A 27,996-nucleotide genomic window follows, 5' to 3' on the forward strand; every position below is an offset into this window, starting at 1 on the left:
GAGAGAACACAAGTAAGCAAGGTGAAGCCTAAGAAGGAAAAGAAGTGTGCACTCCCTAGTCACTGACCCCATACCAATATTTTCATGAAACATCTAAGTAGTTCTATAACTGGTCTCTGAGACACCCCCCCCCCGCACACACACACACACTGATATTTCTCCACAGCTCTCTCTGTGCTTTTTCTCTATGACAAGATGGAAATTGAGCTAGAGTTACATGACAATACAAAATGCTGGAGCCCAGGAGAATTAGAGACTTAAATATTGGCACTTAATTTGGCTTCTAAGTGACAGATTTCTCACTCAAGTATTCCCCATGTTGTGGGATTTTGGCTTTGAAACCAAGGGAAGGTGTATTATCTGAGCTCGTCTTCTTTAGCCATCTTTCCACCTCCATAACTTTTAAATGAGTAGGAAATAATAGAATCTGATAATTAAAAAGGAACTTTAGAGGTCATATCTACTACTGCTCAGTGCAAATATATCTTCCTGATAATCCGAAAAGCTCACCCTTCAGTAAAGCAGCTTGTTCCACATTTAGGTACCCCCTAATAGGTAAAAACTTATTCTTTAGGTTGAGTAAAAATGAGCATTACATTATTTCCTTTTTCACGCGACAGACCTTTTAAATATCTGTCACATCATCCACAATCTTCTGTCCTCTGGGCTAAATATCCTCAATTCATTTAAATCATGCTTCACATGGTTTCTAGATCTTTTGCTATTCTAGTCGTCTTCTGAGTATCGATATGCTCAGTGTGTAACTTGTAGCTCATTTAAAACCCTCTTTTGATTCTTGCATGAACTACTATTATTTGCCTGATTCTATGCTTATACAATTGATTTTTATTTTTTTATTTTTTTACTTTTATTTTAATCTGGATTCTGAGCTTTATGTGCATCTTCAATAACCATCACCTTTTTAAATTTCAACCCTCATGATTTATCTAGATCTTGAGTCTCTCATCTAGAATATCATATTCTCTGTACCAATGTTTTTCAAACTTTCTTAAAATTATCACATCCTTAAAGAGCCTTCTTAGATGCTTTTTCCCTAATCTCTCCTCATGAAATTTTAATAACACAGATAAGCTGTATAAATGTTTATATACAGTATGCATATCTGTGCTCTATATATGAAAGTTTTTTTATCCCTCAAGAATGAATTTTTGCTCTATTAGGGGTAATATCATCTCTCTTGACAACACATGCTCTATACCAAGTGTCTTTTATCTGCATATTTGATCAACCAGATTGATAAAGTATCGAATGACTTAGGGTACAGGACAGAATACTGCAGAATAAGCTCAGAGCCCTTACCTTATTAGCAATCACTTTTAATAAGGTTATTCAAACTCGAAGAAATCCATGTAATTTCTGCTACCACTCAGCTCTTATTTTTCTATCTTCTCCATGAGGCTACCATAAAACATTTTAAAATGTCTCGCTGAAGTTCAGATACATTATGCTATAATATTCCCTTTATCCACTCTTCTAGATGCCCATTTTAAAAAAAGGAAATGAGCTTAGGTAAGCATGACTTGTATTTAGTGAACTCATGCTTACCCTTAGTGATTTCTGCTCCCCTTCTAAGGCCTCAAAAATGATCTGCTTAATGGTGCATGTTATACTTTTGGCAAAGATCAACGCCATGTTCACTGGTCTACAGTTTCGAGGATCTACATTTTGCACTCTGCAAAACCAGCACCTCTTTCACTAAAAATTGGAACAATGTTTGTCTGTCTCTTTGCATCTTTCACCTCTTCCCTTTGCCATAATTTCTCAAAGGTTACTGGCTCTGTGTCACATCTGCACATTCTCTTGTAACCTCAGATGTAATTTGGGCCTGGAAACTTGAACTCACTGAAGGGAGCTAAGTGGTCTCTTATTATCTCCTCATCTATCTTGGGTTTTAATTCTCTTTTTAGTTGAAAGATCATGCTTCTGATGGAGAGGTTAAGTAATTTGCCCACAGCCACACACCTAGCAAGTTGGCAGAGCTGGAATTTAAAACCCACCCTGTCTGACTCTAAATTCTGGCTCTTAACCAGCTTGCTTTGTATTTTTCAAGTATCAAATACTGGTATGGCTCATGAGTACTATATGAGGGCAATATGAATTCTGAAGAGAGAGAGTTCTTCTAGCAAGAGTAGTCAGTACAGGCTTGGTAAAGGAGATATAACTTGAATTGGATCTTTAAGAATGAGTAAGATTCTAATAGGAAGAAAGAAGTGATGTGTGCATATGTGGTAGAATGATAGAGAAGATTGAGGATAGCATCCCAGGCAGGAGAAATAATAAAGAATCACCACCTTGGATCTGTCTCATAGTTCACTTTGTGGATCATTACCAATACCAAGAGATCACAAATGGTCAAGAGATTGTCAGGGTGTTCCTGCCTTGCCTTAACAAGTAACTGTTCATTCAAGCTCTGTTGCTTACTACTTGCATACTCTTAGACAAGCCATAATCCTCCTGAACCTTGCTTTCCTGCTCTACAAAATAGGAATAATAATAGGCCTACTTTGTCATTGTGAAGATTCAATCAGCTGGTTAACACATGTAAAGTACTTAGAACACTGCCTGGCATACAAATGGGGCTCAACAAATATTTGTTACTGTCATTATTATTATTACTGTATTTCATTTATTCATTCAGCAAGCATTTTTTGAGCTCCTACTGTGGGTCAGATACTGTGCTAGGTCCTGGGGATATAATTATGAGCAATAAGAAACATGATCTCAGCCCTCAGTTAGTTAAAGATCAGTTATCTCTTTACTTTGTGGAAGTTTTCAGTCTGTACTATTTTTTGTTTGTTTCATATTCTGGATAAAGTGTTACATATTACTTATTCCTTCCAAAGTTGGGCCCCCTTCAAAAATTTGTGGAGATAGTGTTAAGTAACCTTTTGATCTAAAAGCCCAGGATTTGTGGAGGAAGTTGGTGGTTACTATAGATTTTAGTTAATTCCATCTCAGCCTTCACCCAAGTCTCGGGTTCTAACTTTTTACATACTCTAGCCTCATTCTGAGCCCACTCATTTCCCCTACTTTGGGCATTTTCCAAACCTAGGTTATAAAATCATTTTCCCCAATGGAGAAAAGCCAGCTGCACTCCGTGCAGTGTGTGTGTGTGTGTGTGTGTGTGTGTGTGTGTGTGCGCGTGCACGCACGCATGCATGTGCATGGGGGTGTGCAGTGGTGTGTTGCTGCACATCAGTGTAGTGTGGCTGAGGGGCAATGCCATTTGGTTTTGGCCAGCTAACTACGGTCCCTGCCTTTTTTGATTTTACAATCCCCCAAGGCCAGTGAGAGTGTGAACAGAAGCCACTGAAGAGTATGGACTGTCAGCTTCCAAACTAAATAGCCATGGACCAGTATGAGGTGGAGTTCAAACAAGACTTTGGAAAGGGGTAAATTGGACATCTTCCCTGTTGGCTTGGTTAAAACAAAAATTTGCTTCACTGGGCTGTCGGCAGAACTTCCTTTAATTAAGGAAAGCAACTCATTTGCCTTGTCAACTAAAGGGCTCTAGTTTCTCAATGTTAGTCAAAGGAAACCTCTGTCACTAGTAATTGAAATAAATGGTTACAGTAGTTCTTAACCTCTGACTATTATTAAATCTGTGCTCTTTTGCTTGATCACCAAGGCCTTTTCTCCACCAAGGGATGTCATTTTAGCCATTTCCCATGATCGGTTTCACTACTACTCCTTGCTGCTGATCTAGCTGCCCTTGTGTTCCATTTCTGGACAAAAGTTTCAGGACAGCAACTACCACTGGCTGCTGTTGGGGTAGAGAACTCAGGGCTAAAAAATGTTGGTTGGGGTTGATGCTTTGGATACAGACGTTGTCTAAGACTTAAGTATACATTGAAGCTGAGGGTCTGCTCCAGAGAACTGAGAATTGGATACCAGGTGAAAGTAGTCAAGACCATAAACAGAAGGCAAGATGGGAAATCAAAAATTGAGGTGGCCCAGAACTCACAGGCCAGGAAGCATGGTGCAAGGTGGGATGAAGCCAAAGAGTGCAAGGAAAAGGCTGAGACCAAATCGAAGATCAGATACTCATTCTAAATGGGATGTATGGCATGATTCTGCCCTATGCCCATGTTTTTCTCAATATGTCTCCTTGCCAAGACTGTCTTTTCTCATCCTTTCATCTATCTGAGTCTTCCTTATCCTTGATTCTTCAACCTTACTTTCTGTGATATCTTTTTTCCTCCCTCATTGATCTGCAACCTCTGAATAATTATCTCCCTTTGAGTAAGTATCATATCACACAGGGTTCTAGTTAATCATTCTTCAACTATTTTATGTGTGTACTTGGGTTTCCTCAAATTGTAAACTCCTTAAAGACAGCTTCTCTGGCTCTTGCACTCCCCATAGTGTGAAGCACAGGGAGAGGCACCAAACAGATGTGCAGTAAATACTTGACAATTGCTTCTAGAGACATTCAGAATGGAAGTCATTAGCAACTTAGCAAGAGATTCAGAGATGGGCCCATCACACACTCACAAAAAGGGCTTAGGAAAATCAGGTAGAACCATCTTCTGAGATTTCAAAACTTGAAAAACTGGGGAAGTCTAAGGTAAATGATAGTATCTGTTTGTCAGAGCTACATATCCACAAACAGCCCTTTGAATTCTGGGAAAGCTTATAGAATTAGAAAAAAGTGGAGGCAACCTTGAGCTTTCACTGAGCCTGAGAGTGAATTAAAGATTAGGAGAGGGTTTGGAAAGAGAATTACAAAAAAATTTTCAATACAGGAAGGAAAGAATCTTCTTTTCAATCCCAATAAAATTTCATTCTTCTGGCCTTCACAAAGTTAGAGTTTTTGAGAAACCAGACTGAGTCTGTAGCTTGTTATAGACATATCTTGAAAGAAAAGAGTTGCTAATTAAGCCTCCGCGATGCTGGGAGAAGGTGTGGAGGATAGAACAAGGTCTTGTTTGACTTAGTTAAAAGAAGTTTTCCCAGTTCCCTCCTAGAGCTCTTTAGAAGTATCATTAAGATAATTATAAATCCTGGTTTTATAGTCAATCTTTGTTCTATTTCCCCCTTATCATAAATATTTTGGAGTATTAAAACTAAATTTTAAAAATCTACAATTTTGACTTTTCACTATTTTAGATTCATTCTACCTCCTCGGTTGGTGCCAAGAAAGAAGGGACCGTGGAAAACTCCAAAATACTGGTAGCTTTCACGTGCTATCTCATTTAATCTTCACAAAAACAACTCTGCACAGAGGTATTGTTTTTCCTGGTTAACAGAGATAGGGAAATGCTGGGTGGAGTGTGGGGTGATGGTGGTGAGGTGTTAAGTAACCAGCCTCAGGCCACACAAAAAAGAAATAATAGAGCCCTGTTTGTTTGTTTTTTTAAACAATTCTTCCAACTCCAAAGTCCTCCAGCTTTCTTCTGGACTGTGTTGCCTCTAAATTGAAAATAACCATTGACTGAGAGAGAATTTGAAGACTTTTCTTGACAAATCTTACTTTATTAATTCATTTAAGTGTCCACGAATTCATGAGGACACCTAATCAAAATCAGGGGTGATGTTTGTAATAGCCCAAATCTGCGACCAGCCCAGATGTCCTAATTTTTAGTAATAAAGAACAGATTAGTGTCTGTCCCAGATGGGAAGTTGTAGAAGGAAGATGGATATAATTATGAAAGGGTAATGCCTTGAAGGATTATAGAGGTGATAGCACTGCTCAGTATCTTGACTGTGGTGGTAGATACATGAACCTGTGTGATAATATTGTATAGAATGAACTGCACACACAGATAATTTTAAGTAAAACAGAAAATCTGAAGAAGATTGGTAAATTGTATCAATATCAATATCTTACTTGTGATATACTAAAGTTTTGCAAAACATTACCATTTTTGGAAAACTAGAGAATGGGTAAACAGGATCTCTCTGTACTATTTCTTACAGCTGCATGAGAATCTACAAATATCTCAAACATTTTAATAAAAAAAGATTTTATGTAGTGGAAAGTTTATATATACATCAAATAGATTCAATCTACTCAGGCAGAAAGCACTTTTGAAAGATGAAGTTGCAGTGGTCTGGTGGATTTGAGCAGTGTAGCCAAAGCTTAGAGGTGGTGGAACTCTGAGCTCAGGGAGAAAGTTCACACAGGTCGATAAGCCTGACTGAGTGCAAAATAATGGGAGTGTGGTGTGAAATTCGAAGGAACAGATTTCACGCTCGGGGGCTTTTTATTCAAGGCCATAACTTTGCAGGCTCCTCTGCTTTTTTCTGGGAGACTGAACTCTGCTCCCAGAGACCTGACTACATGGACCTCAGCCAGAAATGGCTACATAGTATTGGAGGCCCAATGCAAAATGAAAATGTGGGGCCTCTTGTTCAAAATGTATAAGAAATTTCAAGACTGTGACTGCAGAACATTAGACCAGGCACGGGGCCTCTCTAAGCACCTGGCTTTGTGTGACTGCACAAGTCCTGGCCCAAGTCAACATTTCTGCTAAATCTCCACAGCTGCAACAGGTAGAGCATACAGACCAGCACCCCCTTCCCAGACTCTCCCTGCTAAACTAAAATGACTGAGGCCCAACTGGCCCTTCGGGACCTATTCATTGCACAGTCACAGTTCTGGGCACTTGACCAATCCCCGCTGACTGATCAACTGTGCTGCTGCAGTATAGACCAAATTTAGAGAGAGAGTAGGATGGAGTACAAAGGTAAAGACAGGTTGTAAAAGTCTGGGTGCCCACTGGCAGAAAGAAGCTGGCAAGAAGTGGATCAGGCTGGTGGCCATTCCTAACAGGTGTTCCTTTTAGCAAGTAGCAAAGGGAAAGTGTTACAGGAGTGCTGGGAGTTCTGGACTACTGGAAGGCACTGGAAGTAGCGGGTTTAGAGAATGAACACAAGCACACTTCTCCCCAAATGAGCCGCAATTCCAAGCATAAGAAGCAAATTCTTCCTTAACACCTGATTCGGCTAACTTTGATTGAGCACTTATCATGTACAATGTGCTTCCTGTGTATTGTCATGTTTAGTTTTCACAAAAGTAAAATGAATCTCTCAGTTGTAGAGCTGAGATTCAGCCCCAAGCCTTCTAATGGCAAAGCCTGGGCCACTTCCATTGTGCCATACTGCCATAGTTAGCTGGGCCCCAGTTTGGGGTCCAGAAGCATTCTTAGTGATGCCGCTGCTTACTCTGACTGAAAGACTTTCAGCATAGTCCTTTTTTAACTAGAACTCTACTGGGAGAATTAAACTTCCTAACGCTAGAGAACCATGGGAAAAAGGGTCAGTAGCCAAGAAACAAGATCACTTAATAAGCCAAATACTTATAGTGAGGATATCAATTTTTGAAGGCATCTAAGATACTTGCTCAAAGCCTTGGTAAGGGTTTCTCTGGTTCTGGAGTTAGAATTATTCTTCTTCTGAATACTGCCTTTTTCTATGACAGAATACATCTGCTCCTGGGAGGAGGTGGCAAGGGTGGTAGCAGTGAAAAGGGGCACCAAGGGGTTCATAATGGAAGAGTCCAAGAGAAAATGTGATCTGGGAACAGTCTTCTCATGAGGGCCCGCAGTCAGTAGTTTCTTGCTTTCCTTGAGGTGAGTGGTAACACCTGTATTCAGTGAGGAATATCCTAAAGTCCTCTGTAGTTTGTATGTTGCAGAATGTGTGGAAGGGGTGGAATATATTTCTCCTCTCTTATTTCCAGAAGCCGAGGAGTTATTGTTATCTACCAAGTGGTACTTTCTCCATCTTGGCGTTCAACCAATACGGTCACCCCACTGTTCATTTCCAAATAGCTCCTATAGTCTTGCCTCTACCAAGAAGTCAGTACTCTTCCTTTCCCAATGCCTCTGTAGACATTTTGCTTAAGCTGAGTATTTTTGCTTTTCTGTCAAAGATTTCCTACAGCATCCTCAGACTAAAGAAACAGGGACAAACCTGCCATCAGCCTTTATTGCTTTTTGGATCATGTCTAAGGCCTTGGAGCAGAGGGAATGGCACTGTTCCAGGTGCTTTCCATGAATTATTTCATTGAATTTCTCCATTAGCCCAATGAGATAAGCACTGTTAATTTCTCTATTTTATGAATGAGGAGACTGAAGCTCAAATAAGTTGAGTGATTGATCCATAATATGCAACTAGTAAGAAGCAAGACAAAGATTTGAACCTAGGTACTCCACGCATCATACTTTCATTTTAATTGCTATTTTATGGTCTACATGCCCTACTACATTATGCATTTTTAATTTTTGTTTCCATTTTGTAGAATTTAGAGTTGTCAGGAATTTCTTTGTGAAATCTATGAGACTTGAACTGGGCCTGGAAGTATAATAGTGCTTTAAGAGAAAGTAGTCACTTGGGGCACAGGGAAGGGAGATCTGTAGAATTTAAGACCTTGAGTCATTCAGATGGAAACATGCTCTGTGTTGGGGATGAGCTTCAGGGAAAAACAGGGAGGACTGGTGAGGCTGGGTTTCAGAGTTCATGTTGGCAAATTATGGGAGATCAGACCTGGCAAAGCCTAAATCTGGAGGAGTTAGGGGTTTATGGGAGTTCCACAAGCTAGCATATGTAGATACAAGAGCTTGTCTAGCCAAATATAGCAGTAGAGACAGTCATCAATTAGTTGACTGGGGCAACTGCGAAGATTGTATAATATAATTGAAACTTCTTTCACATTGAGCTTCTTTGGAATGGAGATGGTGAACAAAGGCCCATCTATGGCAAAATTGTGTGCTTAGGATCTTTTTATGCACATTTATTGCCCTCTTTCTTCTTGGATTTAAATAGTTCCATCCTGCCTTCTGCATGCAGAGCTCTCATTTTCTATAACTGGTAAAGTCTCATCCACAACCTCCTTCCCTAGGAAGAATCTTTTTCTGTCATTACTAGTCCCTTTTCTTTCCTCCATCCAAACCATATCACTTTGTCTCGGGGCTCTATCATGTTACTAGCATAAATCTGATAGACAAGTTTATAGTAAATGTTAAAGGTTGAAAATAAAATTAATAACATAAATTTGAAGAGGAGCCTAATATGCTTTTGCTAGAAACAGGAATTGTCAGATGATTTTCAAGCTTAAAATAAAAGAGGATAGGGAAGGGACGAGAATAAGGGTGGAGGTGGAAATTGGAGAAGGGGGCATTTTGGTGACATTTGCATAAGGATAATTCTGGTTATTTCTTAAATATTTAACAAGAGGCTCCCCCCCCGTTACCCTCACTTCCCCCTGAACATTCTGCCCTTCTGCCCACTTTGTTCCTACATTCCAGTATCCCGCCAGGAATAATTGTATTAATTAAACTGCTCTAGATACAGAAAAAATGCCCAACTTGGTTTGGGGATAGAAACTTCCTGAGTTGTCAAGGACCCCACAAAATTGAAGCTGCTGCTATTAGAACGCATGTTCACAGCTCCCTTGGACACTAAATTTAACAGATGGGACACTTCAATACAGGGCACAGTTGTCAAAAACCACAGTTTAAATCAGTCACAGACAACTGTTTCATTCCCCACACTTGCTTGGGTGTAACAACTGCAGGAATGCCTCTGCTTAAATTACACCCAATGACACCACAAGGAGAGACATGTCTAGGCTGCATTCATTCTCCATCTTTTCTAAAGATTTTTTATAGCAGGGGTCATTGCCCTTTCCAAAATAGGGTGCCAGGGTTCTGAACCATGTTCTTTTATTGAACCAGTACATGTAGGTTTATATATACAAACAATGGCAAGGTCGGAGTAGAGGGAGCTATACTGAATCTTGCAGGAGGGAGTGTGGTAGCCAAGAATTAGGCAGAGATGAGGAAGCGCTGGGTGATGGCTTACAAAAATAAATTATGAGGAGAGACTTCTATCTATGGCCCCTAATCTGTGTACCTGTAATAATTGGTCTATGAGTCAACACTGGGTGTCTAGTCTCAGGGTACCAGCTCTTGCATTATGGAATCCACCCTTTTATCCATTCATGCAGGCATTTATTGAGTGACTACACTGTGCTATTCACTGTACCAGCCTCTGAGAATGAATAAAACACAGTGTCTGTCCTTAAGGAGATCACAGTCTAGTCTCCATTCCCAGTAATTCAACTATTCGTGCAGCCTAGAACTCACTGTCATTCATTCTACTAGCTCTTTGCTGAGTGTCAGGCACTGCACTGAACTGGTTGGTGGAGATATAGAAATACAGAGAAAAATAGGACAAGGTCTTTGACCTCATGAGGAGTCCAGCATAGTAGTGCAGACAGACACGTAGACATGTCAATTTGCATTCAGTGGCAAGGAATGTTTGGTTTAGATGACCCTCTAAGACACCTTCTGACCAAAAGTCCTTGACCTAGAGGAAGCGTTCCTTAGAACTGGTAAAGAGAGGATCTAGGGGAGGTAGACCTTTGCGTCTGAGACTTGTCCTGTCACAGTACCAGATGACTAGTAGGTAGGGGCATGTTTAATATTTGTTATTTTTGATTTGGGAACAATTTTTTTCATCAGTCCCTTTATGGGGAAGAGACAAAAAAACTTAAGTTAGTGAAATGTGAGTAGAATAAAGCAGGGAGGCATCCTGATGGACAGATTCTGTTCTACTTCTGGTTCATGGGCTTCAGAGATTCTTAACCTGATAGTCATCTTGTCAATGTCTCTACTACCTTTTACTAGCAGTTCTCAATATGGAGGTCTCTTAAAAATTGTAACTGGTACACTTAAGCTATTTTTTAATATTTAAAGAAGTCTAATAGAAATTATACATTCAGCCAAGACAAAGCCACAGAAAACTAAGTGCAATATCATGTTTCTTTGCTTTGGACTGAAATGTATGTTAGATTGATGTGGTTATCTCATGCAGATCAGAAGTTCTGACTGAGTAAAAAGTTGAGAAAATGAATTATTCCATAGTAAGTGTAGCTTTGCTAGATAAAAATCTTTTCAAATGTGGGGCCAATGTGGGGGAGGGAGGAGTAATAAAAGAGATCCTTGGTGGTGAAAGGTTGAAAATCACTGGTCTCCACATTCTGGATGCCAATGTTTGGCTGCAGATTCAAAGCCTGTAGCCACAGAATCTTGGGATTATTGGCATCTGACACCCCTGATGTGGTTCTTGTTGGAAAAGCAAACATGCTCCCTGCCCAGCTTTCTAAAATGTTATACATTAACTGGCTTACAAAGCACCATTTATGGGTGGACAGGTTTTTTTTTGGATCGTGGTTTACTGTGTTTTTGTACCTGCAGTGAAAGAAATTTTCAGAGGAAGCATAGGCTTGCTTGAAATATATAAAACTATGCTCCTTATAACTTAGATGGCTGGAACAAGCTGTCTACACCTTTCTCCTCATCAACAGCTTTCATTCAGTGCCTCTGAGAATGCACATTCCATGAGCACATTAGAAACAGGCTAAGAACATCCATTGCTATAAACAAAATAGGAGAGGCTCTGCAAGCTTGAGGATGGAAGGATGGATGGAGGAGATTTAGAAGTGGCCTGGTTGGAGAATCATTCCTACTCTTCCCATTGTCTGAAAAAGTTTTCTGGAGGAAGCTCAGAAGGAGAGCTCAGAAAAACTTAGGGAAGAGGTGAGTTAAGGTTTCTAGAGAAAGAAGAAACTCCCAAAAATATTGATCCCATTCCACAACTAAATTTTCTAATCGTTAATAAAATAAAATAGACGTAACATAATATTTACCATCTTAATCATTTTTAAGTATATGGTTCAGTAGTGTTACATATATTCACATTATTGTGAAAGAGATCCCCAAAACATTTCATCTTGCATGACTGAAACTCTGTACTCATTAAATGGCCCTTGGTAACCACCACGTTACTTTCTTTTTCTATGAATTTGACTATTTTAGATATTGCATATAAATAGAATCATATAATATTTACCTTTTTTATGACTGGCTTCTTTCATTTAGCATAATGTCCTACAGATTTATTCATATCATAGCATGCATCAGAATGTTCTTCCTTTTTAAGGCTAAATAATATTTCATTATATGTATATATTACTTTTGTTTTTCCATTTGTCTGGCAGTGGACACCTTGTTTGCCTCCACCTTTTTCCTATTGTGAGTAATGCTGCTATAAACATAGGTGTGCAAATATCTCATTGAGATCCTGCTTTCTATTCTTTCTATTTCTTTCTATGGATAAATATCCATAGTGCTATTGCTGGATCAGATGATAATTCTATTTTAATTTTTGAGGAATCATCATACTATTTTCCATAGCAGCTGCACCATTTTACATCCCTATCAGCAATGCACAAGAGTTCCAATGTCTCCACATTCTCGCCAACACTTGTTATGTTGTTGTTTTTGAAAATATTTTCTCCATGCCATAGATTGCCTTTTCACTCTGTTTATTGTGTCCTTTGATGCTCTAACCTACATTTTTAAAGATAAGGAAAATGTGCTAAAATGGAAAAATGTTCGTCCATGTCATCGCAAATGGAAGTATTTTATCTCTTCTTATAGCTGAGTAATATAGTAATATTCCATTGTATATATCCACCGCACCTTCTTTATCCAATCATCTATTGTAGGATACTTTGGTTGCTTCCATGTCCTGGCCACCGTGAGATAATCATGCTAAGCAAAATAAACCAGACAAAAAACATTGAAAACCACATGATATCACTTATATGTGGGAAATAAACCTAAAAGCACAAACAAACATGACAAACAGAGACTCATGGACATGGACAATAGACTAGTGGTTACCACAGGGTAGGGGGAAAAGCGGAGGTAAATGGGGTAAAAGTGGTCAAATATGGTGACAGAAAGAAATCTATGGGTAGTGAACATAAAATTAAAGGTACATATGACTTCTGAAACTTCTTAAAATATATATATATATTACATTAAAAAATAAAATAAAGTGGTAAAAGAATGCAGTGAGAATGATGCCCACAGTCTGGGAGCCACATTAGGTGATTTCTCCAAGCCCACGAACTGTGTTCTTGAGTTCCTGTCCTCCTCATGATGCTCCTCCAAAGCTTTCTGTACCCTGCATTGTCTTTACCCTATTAGCTCCAGGCTATGTCTTAGAGAGAACATGTTCCATTCTAAGTATCATTCACCTTTAATACCCTACAACTTTCTTGCTGCTTTCTCCATTTCATTGAGATCTGCTTTTTCATCCCATAGCATCTTCAGTCTTGGATGCTGTAGCACAGTGGTCTCAAATCAACTTGAAACCTCTCTGCTATCCCAAGCAGAGATGGGCTTAAACTCTGCTTTTATGGCAACCATAGTGATAGGACTGAGCATAGAGGCCATGTGATGCACCAAAATTTCTCTGAATCCTCATACACTGCTGGTGGGACTGGAAATTGGTACAGCCAGTGTGGAGTTTCCTCAAAAAACTAAGACTTGATCTACCATATGATCCAGCAATCCCTTTACTGGGTATTTACCCCAAAGACTTGAAAACTCCAATTTTCATAGCAGCATTTTTCATGGAGGCCAGGACATCAACCAATGTGCCCTAAGATAGATGATTGGCTAAAGAAGCTGTGGTGTGTGTGTGTGCACACACACACAATGGAATATTACTCGGCCACAAGAAGAGATGAAATATTGCCATTTGCGACAACACGGATGGACCCCGAGATAATCATACTAAGTGAAATAAGCAAGACAGAAAAAGTTGAAAATCACATATCACTTATATGTGGGATATAAACCTAAAAGCAACAAATGAACAGGACAAACAGAGACTCATGGACATGGACAATAGAGTAGTGGTTACCAGAGGGGGAGGAGAAGGAAAGGGGAGGGGGAGATAGATGGGGTAAAAGGGGTCAAATATATGGTAACAGAAATCTAACTATGGGAGGTGAACATATAGAGGGTGTGTGGTGTGTGTGTGTGTGTGTGTGTGTGTGTATGCCTTATTGTTAAAATGTACAGCTGAAACTTACCAGTTTTCATTAATCAATGTTACTATAAAAAATTAATTAATTAATTAAAAATTTTTTTTCCAAGAAACAAGTTGGTCTAATGGAAAGACCATCAGATCACCACTTCCTGGCTGTGTGACTGTTGACAGGTCACTTCACCTCTCTGAGCCTCAGTTTCCTAACTGTAAACGTGAAGACAGCACCCACACCACTGGGGTTTGGCAAGTCTTGTTCAGGATGAAGCATGTACAGTGCTGAGGTCATATGTGGGAGAGCTGGGCAATTGTTAGTTCCTTCCACTGGGCTCAGACTCTTCAGCCAGAGGAATTGCCACACAGAGCCAGGGCTCATTCCGCTCAGAGACCACAGAGCACTGAGGGGCAGAAATAGGAGAAGTCCTTCATCAGCCCCTTGCCTCTAGCAGCCCTGTGCCTGCAGCCCAGGTTCTGTGAGAGCCTGCTACTTCCCAGGCCCCAAACATATCTCCCTTAGTGAGACCTTTGCTGCCTTCAGTTCTTCCTAGCTTGGAGTTCTTTCTATCATCTGACTCACTTCTCTCCAGTCAAAACTGAAAACTTTTCTCCCTTACCTTCTCACAGATTTAATACCTCATCAAGTCCTACAGATTCCACCTCCTAAAAGTCTCTCCAATTTTTCACCACCTTCTCTTCTGCACTGTCACTGCCCATGTATAAGCTGTTATCAGTCCTTGCCTTGCCTGGATCAGAATGTTGCTACCACCTCCCTCAACCAATGCTTTGTCTCCTGCTCCTGTGTCCTTCCAGTCCACTCTCCACACGGCAGCAGCAGAAGTGATTTTTCTACAACTTTTATCTGCAACTCTCACTGTCCTGCTTACAACTCTTTAATATCTCCTTGAGTGCTCTTCATGGGGGAAATTCAAACTCATTAATGTGGCTTACAGGGCACACGTGGTCATCTCTCACCACCTCTCCTCCATCACACTCCACGCTTCAGCCATAATGGACCTCTTTCAGTTGTTCCAACAAAACAGTGCTTTTTCTCGGGGCCTTCACACATTCTTTTCCCCTGACCTGAAACATTCTTCCTCCCTCTGACTAATTTTTGTTCATCTTTAAATCTCAGCTAAGATAGCTCTTCCTCTGGGATGTCTCTTCTAACCACCCTCTCACCCTTGCAGACTGAATTAGGTGTCTCATGTGAACCCCCTGCCATTTTATACTTCCTCATGTCACAGTACTTGGCACACCATGTTATAATTACTGTCTACCTTAGCTAGACTTGGAGCTTGATGAGGTAAGAGTCCAGATCTATATATTTACCTCCAGAGCCTAGTACAGTGCTGGGCTGTAGCATGCTGACTGTTGGACAACATGGTCTTTATCCACTCACTCCCCTGCATTCCATACCCTTACCCCTCACCTCACTGGAGGACTTTCTGATCCCTAGACACATTGTACATGGATCGTACTTCTTTGCCTTTGTTTATACTGGTCTTTGTGGCTCTAATGCCCCTATGCCCCACTCCTCACTTCACCTAATAAAATCCACCTTGTATAAGCCTCAGCTCAAGTTTTATCCCCTCAGTGAAGCCTGTGCCTGAATGGGACCATTAAAATAAAGATTTATTCTAGGCATGGTAATTCTTAGTTCATTCTTCATCATTAACGCTTTATTATACCAACTTCAATATCTAGCAGCCTTCATCACCCCAGAAGCCAGACTGCCCTTCCTGCAGGCTCTCCCGACTCCTTTCTCACCTCCATTATTGCACTTTCTCAAGGCTTTGGTGATGGTTTTTGGTTTATTGGTTGGTTGTTTTAATTTAGTTTAGTTTTCTCCCCTGGAGGAGGTAGAAGGACATGGTGTGACCTTAACATTCCACCCATGGCTCCTTGTAAGGGGTTCTTGGCTCATTTCTTCAACTAAAATGAGACATAAATTCTGACCCCTCCTCCGCCCTTTTTCTTCTCCCTGCCAGTGTACCCACTCATTAGTGAGAAGTATCATTTTTCCAATTAGCTTTGATTAGAAACAGTACCATTGCTGCTGGGCTGCTTTTAGTGCCTACCGGTGATAGGCGGCCTGGTCATGTGGAAGAAACACTGTGCCAGTACTCAGGAATCCCCAGTGCTATCCCATATCTGCCTCTATCCAATTGTGTGAATGTGGGCAACTTCCTTACTCTACCTAGGCCTCAGTTTCCTCCTCTTTTGAACGACAAAGGGATTAAATTTCATGTTTTGCTACTTAAGGTATGGTCCACAGACCAGGAGTATGGACCATAAATGGGTAGCTTATTAGAAATGCAGAACCAGGACCCCACCCCAAACCTCATAAATCATGCTCTGGATTTTAACAAGATCCTCAGGTAATTCTGTGCACGATAAAGTTATGGAAGCACTGTCAACTTCCCAGATGAAAGAATCACTGAGGCTCTTGTTAAACACACAACTTCCCTGACCACTATCCTGGAGATGTTAATGAAGTGGCACTGAAATGAGGTCCCAGAAATTGTGTTTGTAATAAGTACTCCAAGTGATTCACACCCTTGGGGAAATTTGGGACACATTGCACAAGTGCTTTATAAGGGCCCTTCCACTTTTGACATTCTGCAATTCTGCATACAACTGGTTTATTACTGGGGATAGTAAATAGTAGTACATAATGCAGACCTCCTCGACATAACCATGTAAATTAGGGAAAGCATTTTCAGAATTATCCATAGCCATGCAGGCAGGAGGAAAAGGAAGAGAGATTATAACAACTTAAGTCAAATCTTCTTGATTGGAGAAAACCAGCATCCTCCAGGATTCAAAGAGAAATTACCTGCTTACTCAAGACTGTCTCCTTGAAGCAATCAGGCTTGATATGATCAGATGATCTGAAAGACCCTCTTGGAGTACTGAAAAGGCAGGATTAGACATAGAGGAGGCAGTGCCTCCTCCACACTGGCAAGCGGATCAAAGAGAGAGGAGGGAGCAGACGAGTTGACGAGGAAAACTGAGGAAAGCCTCTCCCATAAAGGAATCATATTTTCCAAACTCAGCACAGATGTGTGCCCTGACAAGGGATGTTTTCCAATTTGTGAGTGTATTTATATAAAATTTTGAAGAAAGGTCTAAAAGCTAAGTCACATTTAGTTATATGTTTTACAAATTACTTTTATTTGGAAAAGGAAAGAAATTACATAAGATCAGGACTGTCCTGGAAAATACAAGGTAGAAAGTTGCAGATTTTTCTTCATGTTTCGGTTTGTATTTCTTATAAATATGCCTTAAATTCCATTGCTGGTAGCTTTTGGCTACATCTGAGATTTAGACAGGTGGAGAGAATGTGGAAGGACATTCAGAGGATATTTTTCTGGGCAGGGAAAGAACGGGAGACTCTGTCAGCAAGAGTGAAGTGTGAATGAGCATTGTATAGACAGGGCCCAAGTTAGGGGAGGAAGTGGATATGAGAGAGGCTACTGAGCTCTCTTGAACAGAAGACCATGTCTGGGAATAAGGGAAGCTAGGACTGAATTGATCAAGTCAAGTCAGGGCTTTCCTTCTTTTGCATTTCCTCTGTACATCTGCACAACAAATCCTGTCACTTCTCTATCGACAGATCCTTGACCTCATATTTCCTCTCCACCATCACTGCTCTGGCCTCAATTCAGAGTTTCCTTATGTTTTCATCTGGACTTTTGCAACAGCTATAAAGACCGATTCTCAGTATATATGCACGTTTTTTTTTTCTCAAGCTTGAAAAGGCATCCACTCTTCAGAAAACTAAATATATAGAGATTTTACCAGAATTACCAAACTCTTGAGTCTTCTGATCTTCTGGGCAAGGTGCAAACTCTAATTCAAATGGCCCATGAGATCATATATGCTACTTAGGTCCTCATCAACTCCTGGGGGCAAGGAAGTGGAATTCTCAAGAGCAGGGGTTCTAAGGACAACCTTAGAATCCACTGGAAGTCTTGTTAAAACAAGAATCACTGGGTTCCACTCCCAGAATTTTGGATCTAGTTAGTATATATGAGGTGGGGCCAATTCTGACAAGTTCCTAGGTGGTACTGATCCACTGTTCTGCAGTGTGAACACCTTGAAGGCAGAAATAATGTTATAGCTCTGTATTCTCAGATCCTTAGCACACAGCCTGGAATATATGAAGTTTTCAGTACCAGCTGTCGAAAGAAGGAGATAATAAAAAGAGAAAAAATTGGTATGGGGGTTAAGAGGAGGGGAGGAGAAAAGAAAAATGGCTGAGGAAGAAAGATTAAAGAAAGGAGATTGGGAGAAACCACTGGTCTAAATCACCCAAACTATAATTCCAGACTGTGCACTTCTCTTTTCCCTCCAGAACCCTGTGCACTAGACCTATAACCTTGTCTTCTCAGGTAATTTTCAATTCCCAGAGGAGGACTTGCTTTTTCTTCCATTTTCCATGCTATTCTATCTACTTAGAATGCTCTCTACCCACCTGGAAAAATCTTAATTTTTCCCCAAATATTGCCAGTTCTGTGAAATTTTCCTGACCTTCATCATTGTAGGACATTAATTGCCCCAACATTGGTGTTGTCATAACACTTGTTCCTTTACACTGGACTCATTTATTTACAGGTCTGTCTTCACTGGGTTAGAACTCATGGAGACATAAGGGTGCTTGTAGCATAATTAGCACTCCAGAAATTCTTTAATGATGACATAAAAGAGGGGTTGGATTTGATTTGATGGGCAATAGGCAGCTATCATAAGTTCGTGGTCAGAGGTATGACATAATCGATCTTTTAGAAAGATTTTACTTGCAGCAGAGACCAGGATAAACCAAGGTGGGAGAAAGTGACATCATGAGAGATCAGTGATGAGGAGGGCCTGATTATAGTGGGGATGAAGACTGGCCCTTGATGTATCTAGCTTTTCTTTGGAACACTAAGAAGTTCCATCTCCATCTACTTTCTTTGTCTCCACCAGGATGATGGTCATGGAACTAGTTGATGAAATACTGTATGGAGGGAAGCATTCCTAAACATCTCAGTCCTTGGGAATACCTAGAATGCTGGCATCTTTGCTTCTTCAAACACAGGTCACATGGGAGCTCCAGGGTTGTCTTTCATTGTGAGGTTGGTCAGTTTTCAGATCCCAGCTTCCTCTTTCTGTACCTTTTCTTCCCTCCCTTTCCATCAACCCCTTCACAAGTTCAATGCCTTGTGTTCTCTCTGTTAATAAAATCTTATCCGAGAAAAATATTTAGTCACTTATACCTGTCGGTGAAGAAGATATTTAGGTGTTTCCTCTCCCAAAGACTGGTTCTATCACCACCCTATGGAGGAGAACAGTCACACTGTCAAAGGAGTTGCAGGCAACAGGTAGAGATATTTTTGAGGAACCCACAGGAAGACTTTCTTGAGCTTCTGAAAACACAGTACTAGAAGTAACTACCTATTCCAATGACACAGACTGACCTTGGCCAAGCAACATGTATGTAAAAAGAGGTCATTTGATTCCTGCTCAACTCTGGAAGGGAGATCCAAGATCTTATATGTTGAAAATATGCTGTGTTGTTAATTGTGGTATTTACATCATACATTGATCCTCAGCTTCCTCATCTATAAAACTAAGGGTTGAACAAAATAATGTCTAAGTTTGCCACCAGCTCAGGCATCTTATGGTTATATGATCATTGGTTCAATGCTTAAAAAAAGAGAATGTCAGTCAGAACTATTGAAATCAAATTTTATTTTTAGAAAATGACATTATGCACATTTTGCAAATGTACACAGAAATGAGAATGAGATTTAAAAAAAAGAGTTTGAGAACCAAAATGAACACAAGAGCAGCTCTTTGGCTACCCAGTATTGAATGCTGTGAATCCACAGCATTCACAGTTCACAACACGTTACACACATGGAGAGCTTCTCTAGACTTTGAAGTCCTCTGACCAAAGGAAGCCCTCATAAAATTGTGGATAGAGGAAGAGGGAGATTAACAGGCATAGGAGATGAAAAGGGACTGCTCCAGCTGCTTTACATGGGCCTCACCAAACCTTACCAAATGGGAACAGCAAACCAAAAATGAGAATGCCTTCTTGGAACACTGCTTTTGAATCACAGTCTAAGAGTGGGCTAGGCGTTGCCTGGGAAATCAACAGCAATGCATATAAATCCATGTCCTTGTCTTTTCTTGCTATAACTATTCTAAATGGGCAGCTAAAAATCCCTAAATATATGTTGTCTTTCTCTGTTTTTCTTTTCTTTTTGTAAAAAAATAATTATTGGTCATCGGTCAAGCAGAGCCTTCTGAAGTCACCAAATACCTCGAAACTGCTACAGCGATAAGGGGCATCATTGTCTATGGTCTTTTGTTTATATGTGATTCTAAGAACTATTCAATTCTGAGATGTAATCAAATGGCCAATGACACTCCAAAATTGTCACAGAAGGGAAGTTGAGTCTTTGATCACAATGCCATTCCTTGAGGAATGGTTGATAACCGTTGAGAGATTGTTGAGAAATGCCTTCCCTTGTTTTTGGTTTGTTTGTTATTTTCCAACTTGGCAAAAATTATTGGCCCCCAAATCAGTTATTTACAACTGTAAGACACCTGGGAGCAGGGGGAGGGAGAGGGAAAGGGAGGGAAGAAGGACCACAAGGAGTAATATATTCTTTTCAGAGGTTAAAATGAGTTATTTAAGAAACGTGATGTACAATACCATGCATTTACTCTCCAAAGCTAGTCACTAGCAAGCTAATGCCTCTAACACTACAACCACCAATTACAGCTGTTTTGCTACAGTTACTCAGTTCTAACTACAGCTATAGGGCAGAAAGGGTGGGCTGTTTCCATTTTCAACTTTCTCCCTTTGAAAAGGGCCATAAAAACATTTTCTGTACAAGTTTAATGGCACAAAGAGGTGACTAAAAATGTTTTAAAGAACTTATCACACATGAGATATGCAAAATTCAATCAAAACATGCACTAGTTGTGTACCAGTCATAAGAGGTCATTGGCTTCAAGCTGCAATATATTATAGGACCATACATTGAAGACATTTTGATAGAACCTCTTACTTGCTCAAATTCTGTTAAGAGAACTTACAAAGAAATGACATTGGAAAGGGCATTCCATACGGTATTGCCAAGCAGTGATATCCCCAAGGTCTTTGCACTCTGTAGAATAAATTAGTACCTACAAGCTGGCTTCTTTAGTTCTATTAGTTACTTTTATATGAACTGTCTTAATAGGATCATTAACAATTGGTGTCAACAGTAAATGTTTAAATGAAATCAGTAACAGAAGGAAAAAATACATTTCGGTTAAGTGACTGTTTCTTTTTATAGTGTTTTTAAGACATACTTCTGTATATTTGTTAAATATACTTCTCATTTAAATCAATATCAATTGCTTATCAGTTTAGCTAAAAGAGAAAATCAGCAGTTGGCAAGTCCAAAACATAAGGTTGTTACGGAGAGCTTAATATGTATTGGTAAAACTTTAAACAAACTATTTCCCCACACAACACCACTACCAAGCCAAACCAAATGACAGGAGAAATTACCTATGGTCTCTCATTATATTATATTGCAGCTTTCCAAACTATGAGCAAGTTAAACAAAATCAATTAATAGTATTTAGCTGATATGAATCCATGGGTGGATTTTTCTGTTCAGATGATTATTTCTCTCAGCACACTTCACTGCTCCACAAAATAGCAGACTAAAAAGAAATCACAAAGTATTCTGTACAGTGCTTGGAAGGCAAAGACCAAAAGATATATGAGCTATAAGGAAACTGCTTGTGTGCATATGCTTCAGGGAATTACAACTGAAAATGGAGAAGAAAGGGCCAGGTTTGGATTATTCCCACCAACACGCTTCTGACTAGATTGGGGTAGGATCAGGGCTGGATGAGTATGGAAATAATTTTCATCACCAAGGTAAAATCACAGGGATAAGAAGAGGCATGTCCCCAATGCCTATACAAAGAGGGAGGGGAAAATGTTAAAAGTTTCTGAGAGAACAAAAGAGAGAGAAAAGAATTGCAGAGGACAAATTTGTACACTGTGAAAAGAAAGTAATAACACAGAATATTAAACTAAGAGAAAAAAATAGTGAACTAGAGAAAGAAGATATATGCAGGGGAGATAGAGAGTGGCAAAAAGCCATTGATTTCCTCAGGTTATTAATCCTGGTTATTAATCAGGTTATTAATCCTGATAACCTGATGCCTGTAAGTTTTTGCTTTAGTGTACAAAGTGTTTGCTCTGATCTAGGTTGTGTCATCTGACCTCTCCCCACTAACCTGTTTTTTTCTAATCAGGAGCAGGAAGATGCCTTAATTTCCAAAGAGAATTCTATATTCTATCCCAGGCATCCAAAGTAAGACAAGATTGCCTCTGATTCCAGAAGATGTTGAAGCCTATAAACTAAGAGATACGAATTAGGCAGTTAGAAGGGGGCTTCAAAAGTCTTGTCATATGATAACCAGTGTCATACTACGTAGGCCAATGTGGGAGGTCTGCAAGGATCCTTAATGGGAAACAAACAGAAAGCAACATCAACACTGAGAGGCTGGGTGTAAAGATCACACTAGATCTTTGTGGCTGGAGACAAGCTCTGGGGATCAGGGTTGGGGAGGCAGAGGAGGAAGTCACCTTTTCCTGAAGAGTTAGGGAAGCAAAATTCTTTAACCAAGCATACCAAAAGAGAGGCTGATGGAAAGAAAGCCTTCTAGTGCCTGTAAAGAAAAAGTGGAAGGGACTAGAAGAAGTTGCTGACAGTCTAGGTTGCCCACTAGATTCAGTACTCTGTGGGTTTAGAAATGCATTTTCCTCCCCACACATGTGGCTTAGCTACTGTGCAACAAGAACCTCCAGGATTTTATCTACTAGGAAAGTGAGGTCTGCTAGCCAGAGGAAGAATAAAATTGGGAATTTGTTTTAAGAAATGACCTGTGTTGTCTTGGTCTAGGATCACAGTCTTTAGCAACGACTAAGGACGAATCACTGAGTGTTAACAGCACTAGACTGGGGCTGGGCCACCAATAGACAAAGAACCTGTTGGCAATAGCTCTCCAGCCAAAAGATAGGCATGATGAATCAATACGATATCCTGGCTCCAGGCTGTCACACCTGTAAGAAAGAGGAAAACATTCATGGAATCATAGAACAATAGAAAAGACTATATATGGGATCCCCTTCTTCAGACAGAGGCAGAAGTGTGACAACTTCCAAATTCCATACCAGAAGAAAGACCCAGAAAGACCATTAATCTCAAGGTTCCGCTGCTACACAAGATGTCTCAGATCACTTGTGGCAAATCAATGGCTGGACCTTTAATTTCTCTAGATTCCAGGTCACAAAACATAGGACTCTAACCTCTACCACATTCCAGATAAGCTTCAAAACACTAATTGTTTACTTAGGAAATCAGCCTAGGCCTAAGAGCCAAATCCCTTAATGCAATAAGGGCAATACACGAGTGAGGCCTGGCCTTGGAGATCCAAGTGGCCCCATATGGCCAAGGACAGATTCCAATGTCTTAAAAAAAAAGAAAAGAAAACTCCAACACCTTTTATTTCCATAGCAAACTGGACAGTGGAAGAGGTCATTCAAACCCCACTGTCCCAGTGCCTCTATCTGGGGAAGTTTCTCTGCACAGATGTTTCTGAGATGGGCTGGTGTTTGGAAACATTCCCACAAATGTTCTAGAGCTCATTTTGGGGACATGAGCAGGCTTTCTCCCTTGTCCAAGGAACATATGTTTTTTAAAAAAAGATCGAGAATAAAATCTGAGAGGGATTGGGGGCATGCCCATCCAGAGTACTGAAGGGAGTAGGTAAGTACACATAATTTTGTCCAGGATGAGCACTGGATTGCTGCTCTAGGACTTGGGCTGGGTGATTCAAAGAAGGATCTAGAGGCTTTAGACCACTTTTTCTTGCCTTCTTCAGATAACTACACATCCACTTTAAGTTTCCATGATTACTACTGATTGGGGAGGGGAATCAGAAAGAAGAGAAAATTTCCTAAGGAGTGGGGTAAGCCTAGAAGGAGGTGTCTTGGAACTGAACTAATAAATACCCTTAAGTTCCCAGGAAGAGGCTTGTTGTGAGGAAAACTATGTGTTCAGAATTTGTTGCCCTGGTTTCTGCCACGGAAGACCACAGGAGCAGTGTACACAAGGTGAATATGGTGTCCAGAGCACAGAGCTTGTTATTTTAGTGTAAACACAAGGAGCTAATGTTTAACATAGGCTAGGGTACATTTTAGTCACAAAGCTGCTTGCTTATACTTGGAAATTGTCACCACAATGGCAGGATGGCTATGGGGACGTTGTTGATGAGGATAACCATAGCAAGAACAGGGTATTTTCTCTAGCTAGTCTCACTCATGTATTTTAAAAGAAATCATTGCCAGCAACTGGTAGTCACATTCATTTAAAAAACACCAAAATGGCATCCCAGAAAGTCAGGATGAACAAAGCTTTCTTCCTTTCCTTGCTCTAACGAGAAACATTTCCTCCAACCTACGAAAACCAACCAATATGAGATGAGATGAGATAAGATAAGGTGAGCTGTCTGGGAAAATCAATCTTCTTTTATTCCATTTGGAGAGGGCAGGAGTTCAGGGGACTGTTTTGAGGGCTCCTCAAGGTAGAGCAGTGAGCCCCTCTGTTGGATGCACAATGTTAGTGACTCGATTGTTGCTGTTGGTCCTCAATGCTTCAGGCTTCTCTTTAGGGACATACACAGTCCATGTAAATGAGAACCATTTGAATACAGAGAGAAAGAGCTGTTTTAGGATGCTGGGTGGATTTCCCACTGAGGTCAGGGCAGCAGCATATGGCTCCAAGATGCAACATGACCCTGGGAAAAACTCTGCTGAGCATAGTGGAAAGCAATACAGTTCAGTGGGGAAAAGGCCCTGGAATAAGAGCCAAGAGATGTAGGTTCTAATTTCTGCCTTGTCCATAGCCAACTATGTGACCTTGGGAAAATTACTTTATCTCTGCATCTCCATTCCTGGCCTGAAAATGAAGAAATTGGAGTAGATGATGTGATCTTAAGGTTCCTTCCAGCTAGAAAACTCTATGATTTAATCTAGGCTAATACTAAAGTCTACAAAGACACAAAGAAGTCATGCTAATGGCTATCTTTTCCAAAACAGTGAAGAGAAAAGGAAATTTTCTCTCGATTTACCCCTAGTTAACACTACTTACGAAATTGTTCAGCCCAGGCCCCATATATACACTTTCCCTTTCTTCGTCCCCATTTCTATTTCTTTAAGGGAGAAAAATCAGGAAGTAAGAACAAGCAACAGAGTGTGTGTTTTTATGTATGTATGAAAAATCGAGAGAGAATGAGGGGAGTGGAGGCAAACGTTTGCTAAATGATTTGATATTTGCTAACTGTGCGGAAGGTAACACAATGAGACTTTAGTGGTAAAACTAGATTGGGTAAAATCGAGAAAGAATGACGGGGGTGAAGGTGTTCAGTTATAAAATTTTTCTTTTTGCCTTGAAAATAGGCTATTTAAAATGCAATTTTTGAAGGTTGAATTTTGAACTATACCAAGTCCCTATAAAGTGGCAGTACAGAAATATTTCCTTATAATTTATTACAAGAAAAATGGGAAATCTGCTATTACTATAGAAGATTTTCATTTCAAAGATTATTCTAAAGAAAATATGCCCATTTAGCACGTTCTAATGCTACATATGCTACAAGCAAGGAAATACTCAGAGAGGTAGCATAGGGTCTGGACATGAGGAAATCTCTTTCCAGCATGTCATTTACCTGTCTTGGCCTCCATTTCATCTTAGATTGAAGAAATTGGAAAAAATGAGATCTCGAGAAGAATCTAGAGAATGGCTTGAATCTTTGGGAGTCTGGCCTAAAGTTTAGAAACAGATTTCCTGCCACTCGCTACACTACCCTCTATCTCAAGTACCAATTTTTCTCACTTAACTACAAATTGTTCTGGGAGGCACTAAGAAAACCTTGAGCTTCTAGAAAGTAGTAAGTGGGCAAGTAATATGAGCTTCTTAATTGTTTCCAACAAATCTACAAATAAAGGTGAGGGGCAAAAAGAGATTCTCATAATTTGGGATACTTCAATGACCAATTTAACCAGGAATCAGTACTACCATCATCCAGACTTTTCTTGAATCAAAAATGTTTTTTGTAGCTCAGGTGATTGGAAGCTTGTCTAGGGGCATCTGAACTACCCCTTCTACCACTGAATTTCCTCCTACATAGTGCTCATCAGTAATGCCACCAAGTTGCCACTGATCCATGTTGGGATATCCTGTATTATTTCCTAATTGTGAAGCGGTTGCACACACGCGCGCACACACACACACACACACACACACACACACACACACACCCCTACACACACAGAACAAGCTCATTCCTGTTAAAGTGGAAAAAAGAACTGCAAATCATTCAATAACCAAGCAGCAACTTGGCTTCAAATGCTGCATCTGTCCAACTGTCTGCACAACTACAAAGAATTAAGGAAATCTTCATATTGGCTAAAAGCACACACAGAATTGGCATGTGTGGTTTTCACTTAAATTTAGTTGTTTTTACCATTATGGGCTATGATTACAGACAAAAAGCAGTGTTATGAATTTGTACCTCAAAGACTGAGAATTATTTCAAATGATCAGTCCGTAGCAAAGGGAACTCCTTTCTAGTTTTAAAGACAATAGAAAGGTTTCTTTGTCTTCAGTATGAAATATCAGGATTATAGATAAAAAAGAGTTGCTTAAAATATGTCATAACATTTCATTTAAAATATAATTAGAAAGTCTGGTCCACATTGAAATTATTAATGTATGCATAACTGTTAAAAAGTTATCAAAAGACTAATTCTATTGAATTGGCCCCTGCTATGCGTTTTGTTTTCCCCTGGAGGTTTCTGTTTGGCAGTGACAGCATGATTTCTAAACTACATTATTCTGCACTTTTTTGGTAAATTTTCTGCATGTGTTTTTTAGACAAAAGAAAAATCACCAGTTTATAAAAAAAGGAGCCTGAAATACAGACATGAGGTTTTATAAAAAAGATATTAGTTTTTTGCTATAAAAAGCGACCAAAAGGTGTCAGACCTGAAAACAAATTCTCACAGTGTTTTCAGTGTTGGCTGTTTACAAGGCATTTAATAGAATGGAGATAGATGGTTACCATACAGTTTGTGTAATAACTCGCTATGTTAGACAGCCTCCTAGAGGAATCAGGTATATGAAGCCCCACACACTCAACTCTTATTACTTGCTTATTGATTCTAAATTGCCCCAGTGGAAGAGTTGACAATTCACTGTGCTTTATAAACTACTAAGATGTCTACAGTGTTTCCCAGTCCTACCCAGTCTCTTTTAGCCAGCCCTGTACCAGGGTCCTAAATGTCTGGTGTCAGAATTATAAGTTGCTGGTGTTTCTCCCCATTGAGATAGCCAGACTTGATGCTAAATAATGCTAAACAACAAACAGGGGGCCTCAATAAGGAGTAAAGAGCAAGACTGGGGAGCTGCCTTGCCATCCTCCAAGGATATTTCAGCATTCTTGAGATCGGGAGACAAGGGGTACTTTTGTTTGTCACTCTTGGATTTGCCAATGACTTTTTTCACCACACACACATTTTAAGTGTCCTGTATATAAACAACCCTCTACAAAAGGAAGACTGTCATTTATGAGCAAAGCGAGACAGGGAAAACAATGCAGGTACCTAAATATTCAATAGAAAGGTCATGAACTAGCACATTTTGCATCCCTGGAAAGTTACCCCAAAGGATGGTTGTCAATCTATCTCTTATAATGGGTAATTGTGGATCAGTGGCCCAGAAGAGAAATCACAGAAAAATAAACCTAGCATATTACAGTGTGTTTTTAAAAATAATAACAACAACAAACAACAACAACAACAACAAAAACAAACTTGAAAGCACCAATAGCCCTGTTGGACACTTGAGCAGAAATATCCTATTGTAACAGTAAGCTTGTATTTGTACTCTTGGACTCTGAATGCTCTCCTTCTTCACATGGAATCACCAAGTGAGTCTGAGTCATCCAAAGACAGAGGCAGGTACAGGTCCTATAAGAAGATAAGAGAAAAAGTGAATTCCC

The 27,996-nt window shown here is 39.9% G+C and overlaps 1 protein-coding gene across 3 annotated transcripts in view; it reads right to left on the reverse strand.

Moving 5' to 3' along the window:
• Positions 1-19,672: 19,672 nt before the first annotated feature.
• DCX (doublecortin) overlaps positions 19,673-27,996 on the reverse strand; it is a 151,395-nt gene continuing 143,071 nt past the window's right edge. For 2 of the 3 annotated variants that reach the window (XM_036227154.1, XM_016129416.2), the window contains exon 7: positions 19,673-27,964. In XM_036227154.1, coding sequence (XP_036083047.1) covers positions 27,908-27,964 — 57 coding nt within the window. In that variant the 3' untranslated portion in view covers positions 19,673-27,907. The remainder of the gene's footprint in view (positions 27,965-27,996) is intronic. The other variant, XM_016129435.2, reaches the window with a different exon arrangement.

This window comes from Rousettus aegyptiacus, unplaced genomic scaffold (genome assembly GCF_014176215.1).
Source record: "Rousettus aegyptiacus isolate mRouAeg1 unplaced genomic scaffold, mRouAeg1.p scaffold_m13_p_9, whole genome shotgun sequence".
In the NCBI taxonomy this organism is placed as follows: Eukaryota; Metazoa; Chordata; class Mammalia; order Chiroptera; family Pteropodidae; genus Rousettus; species Rousettus aegyptiacus.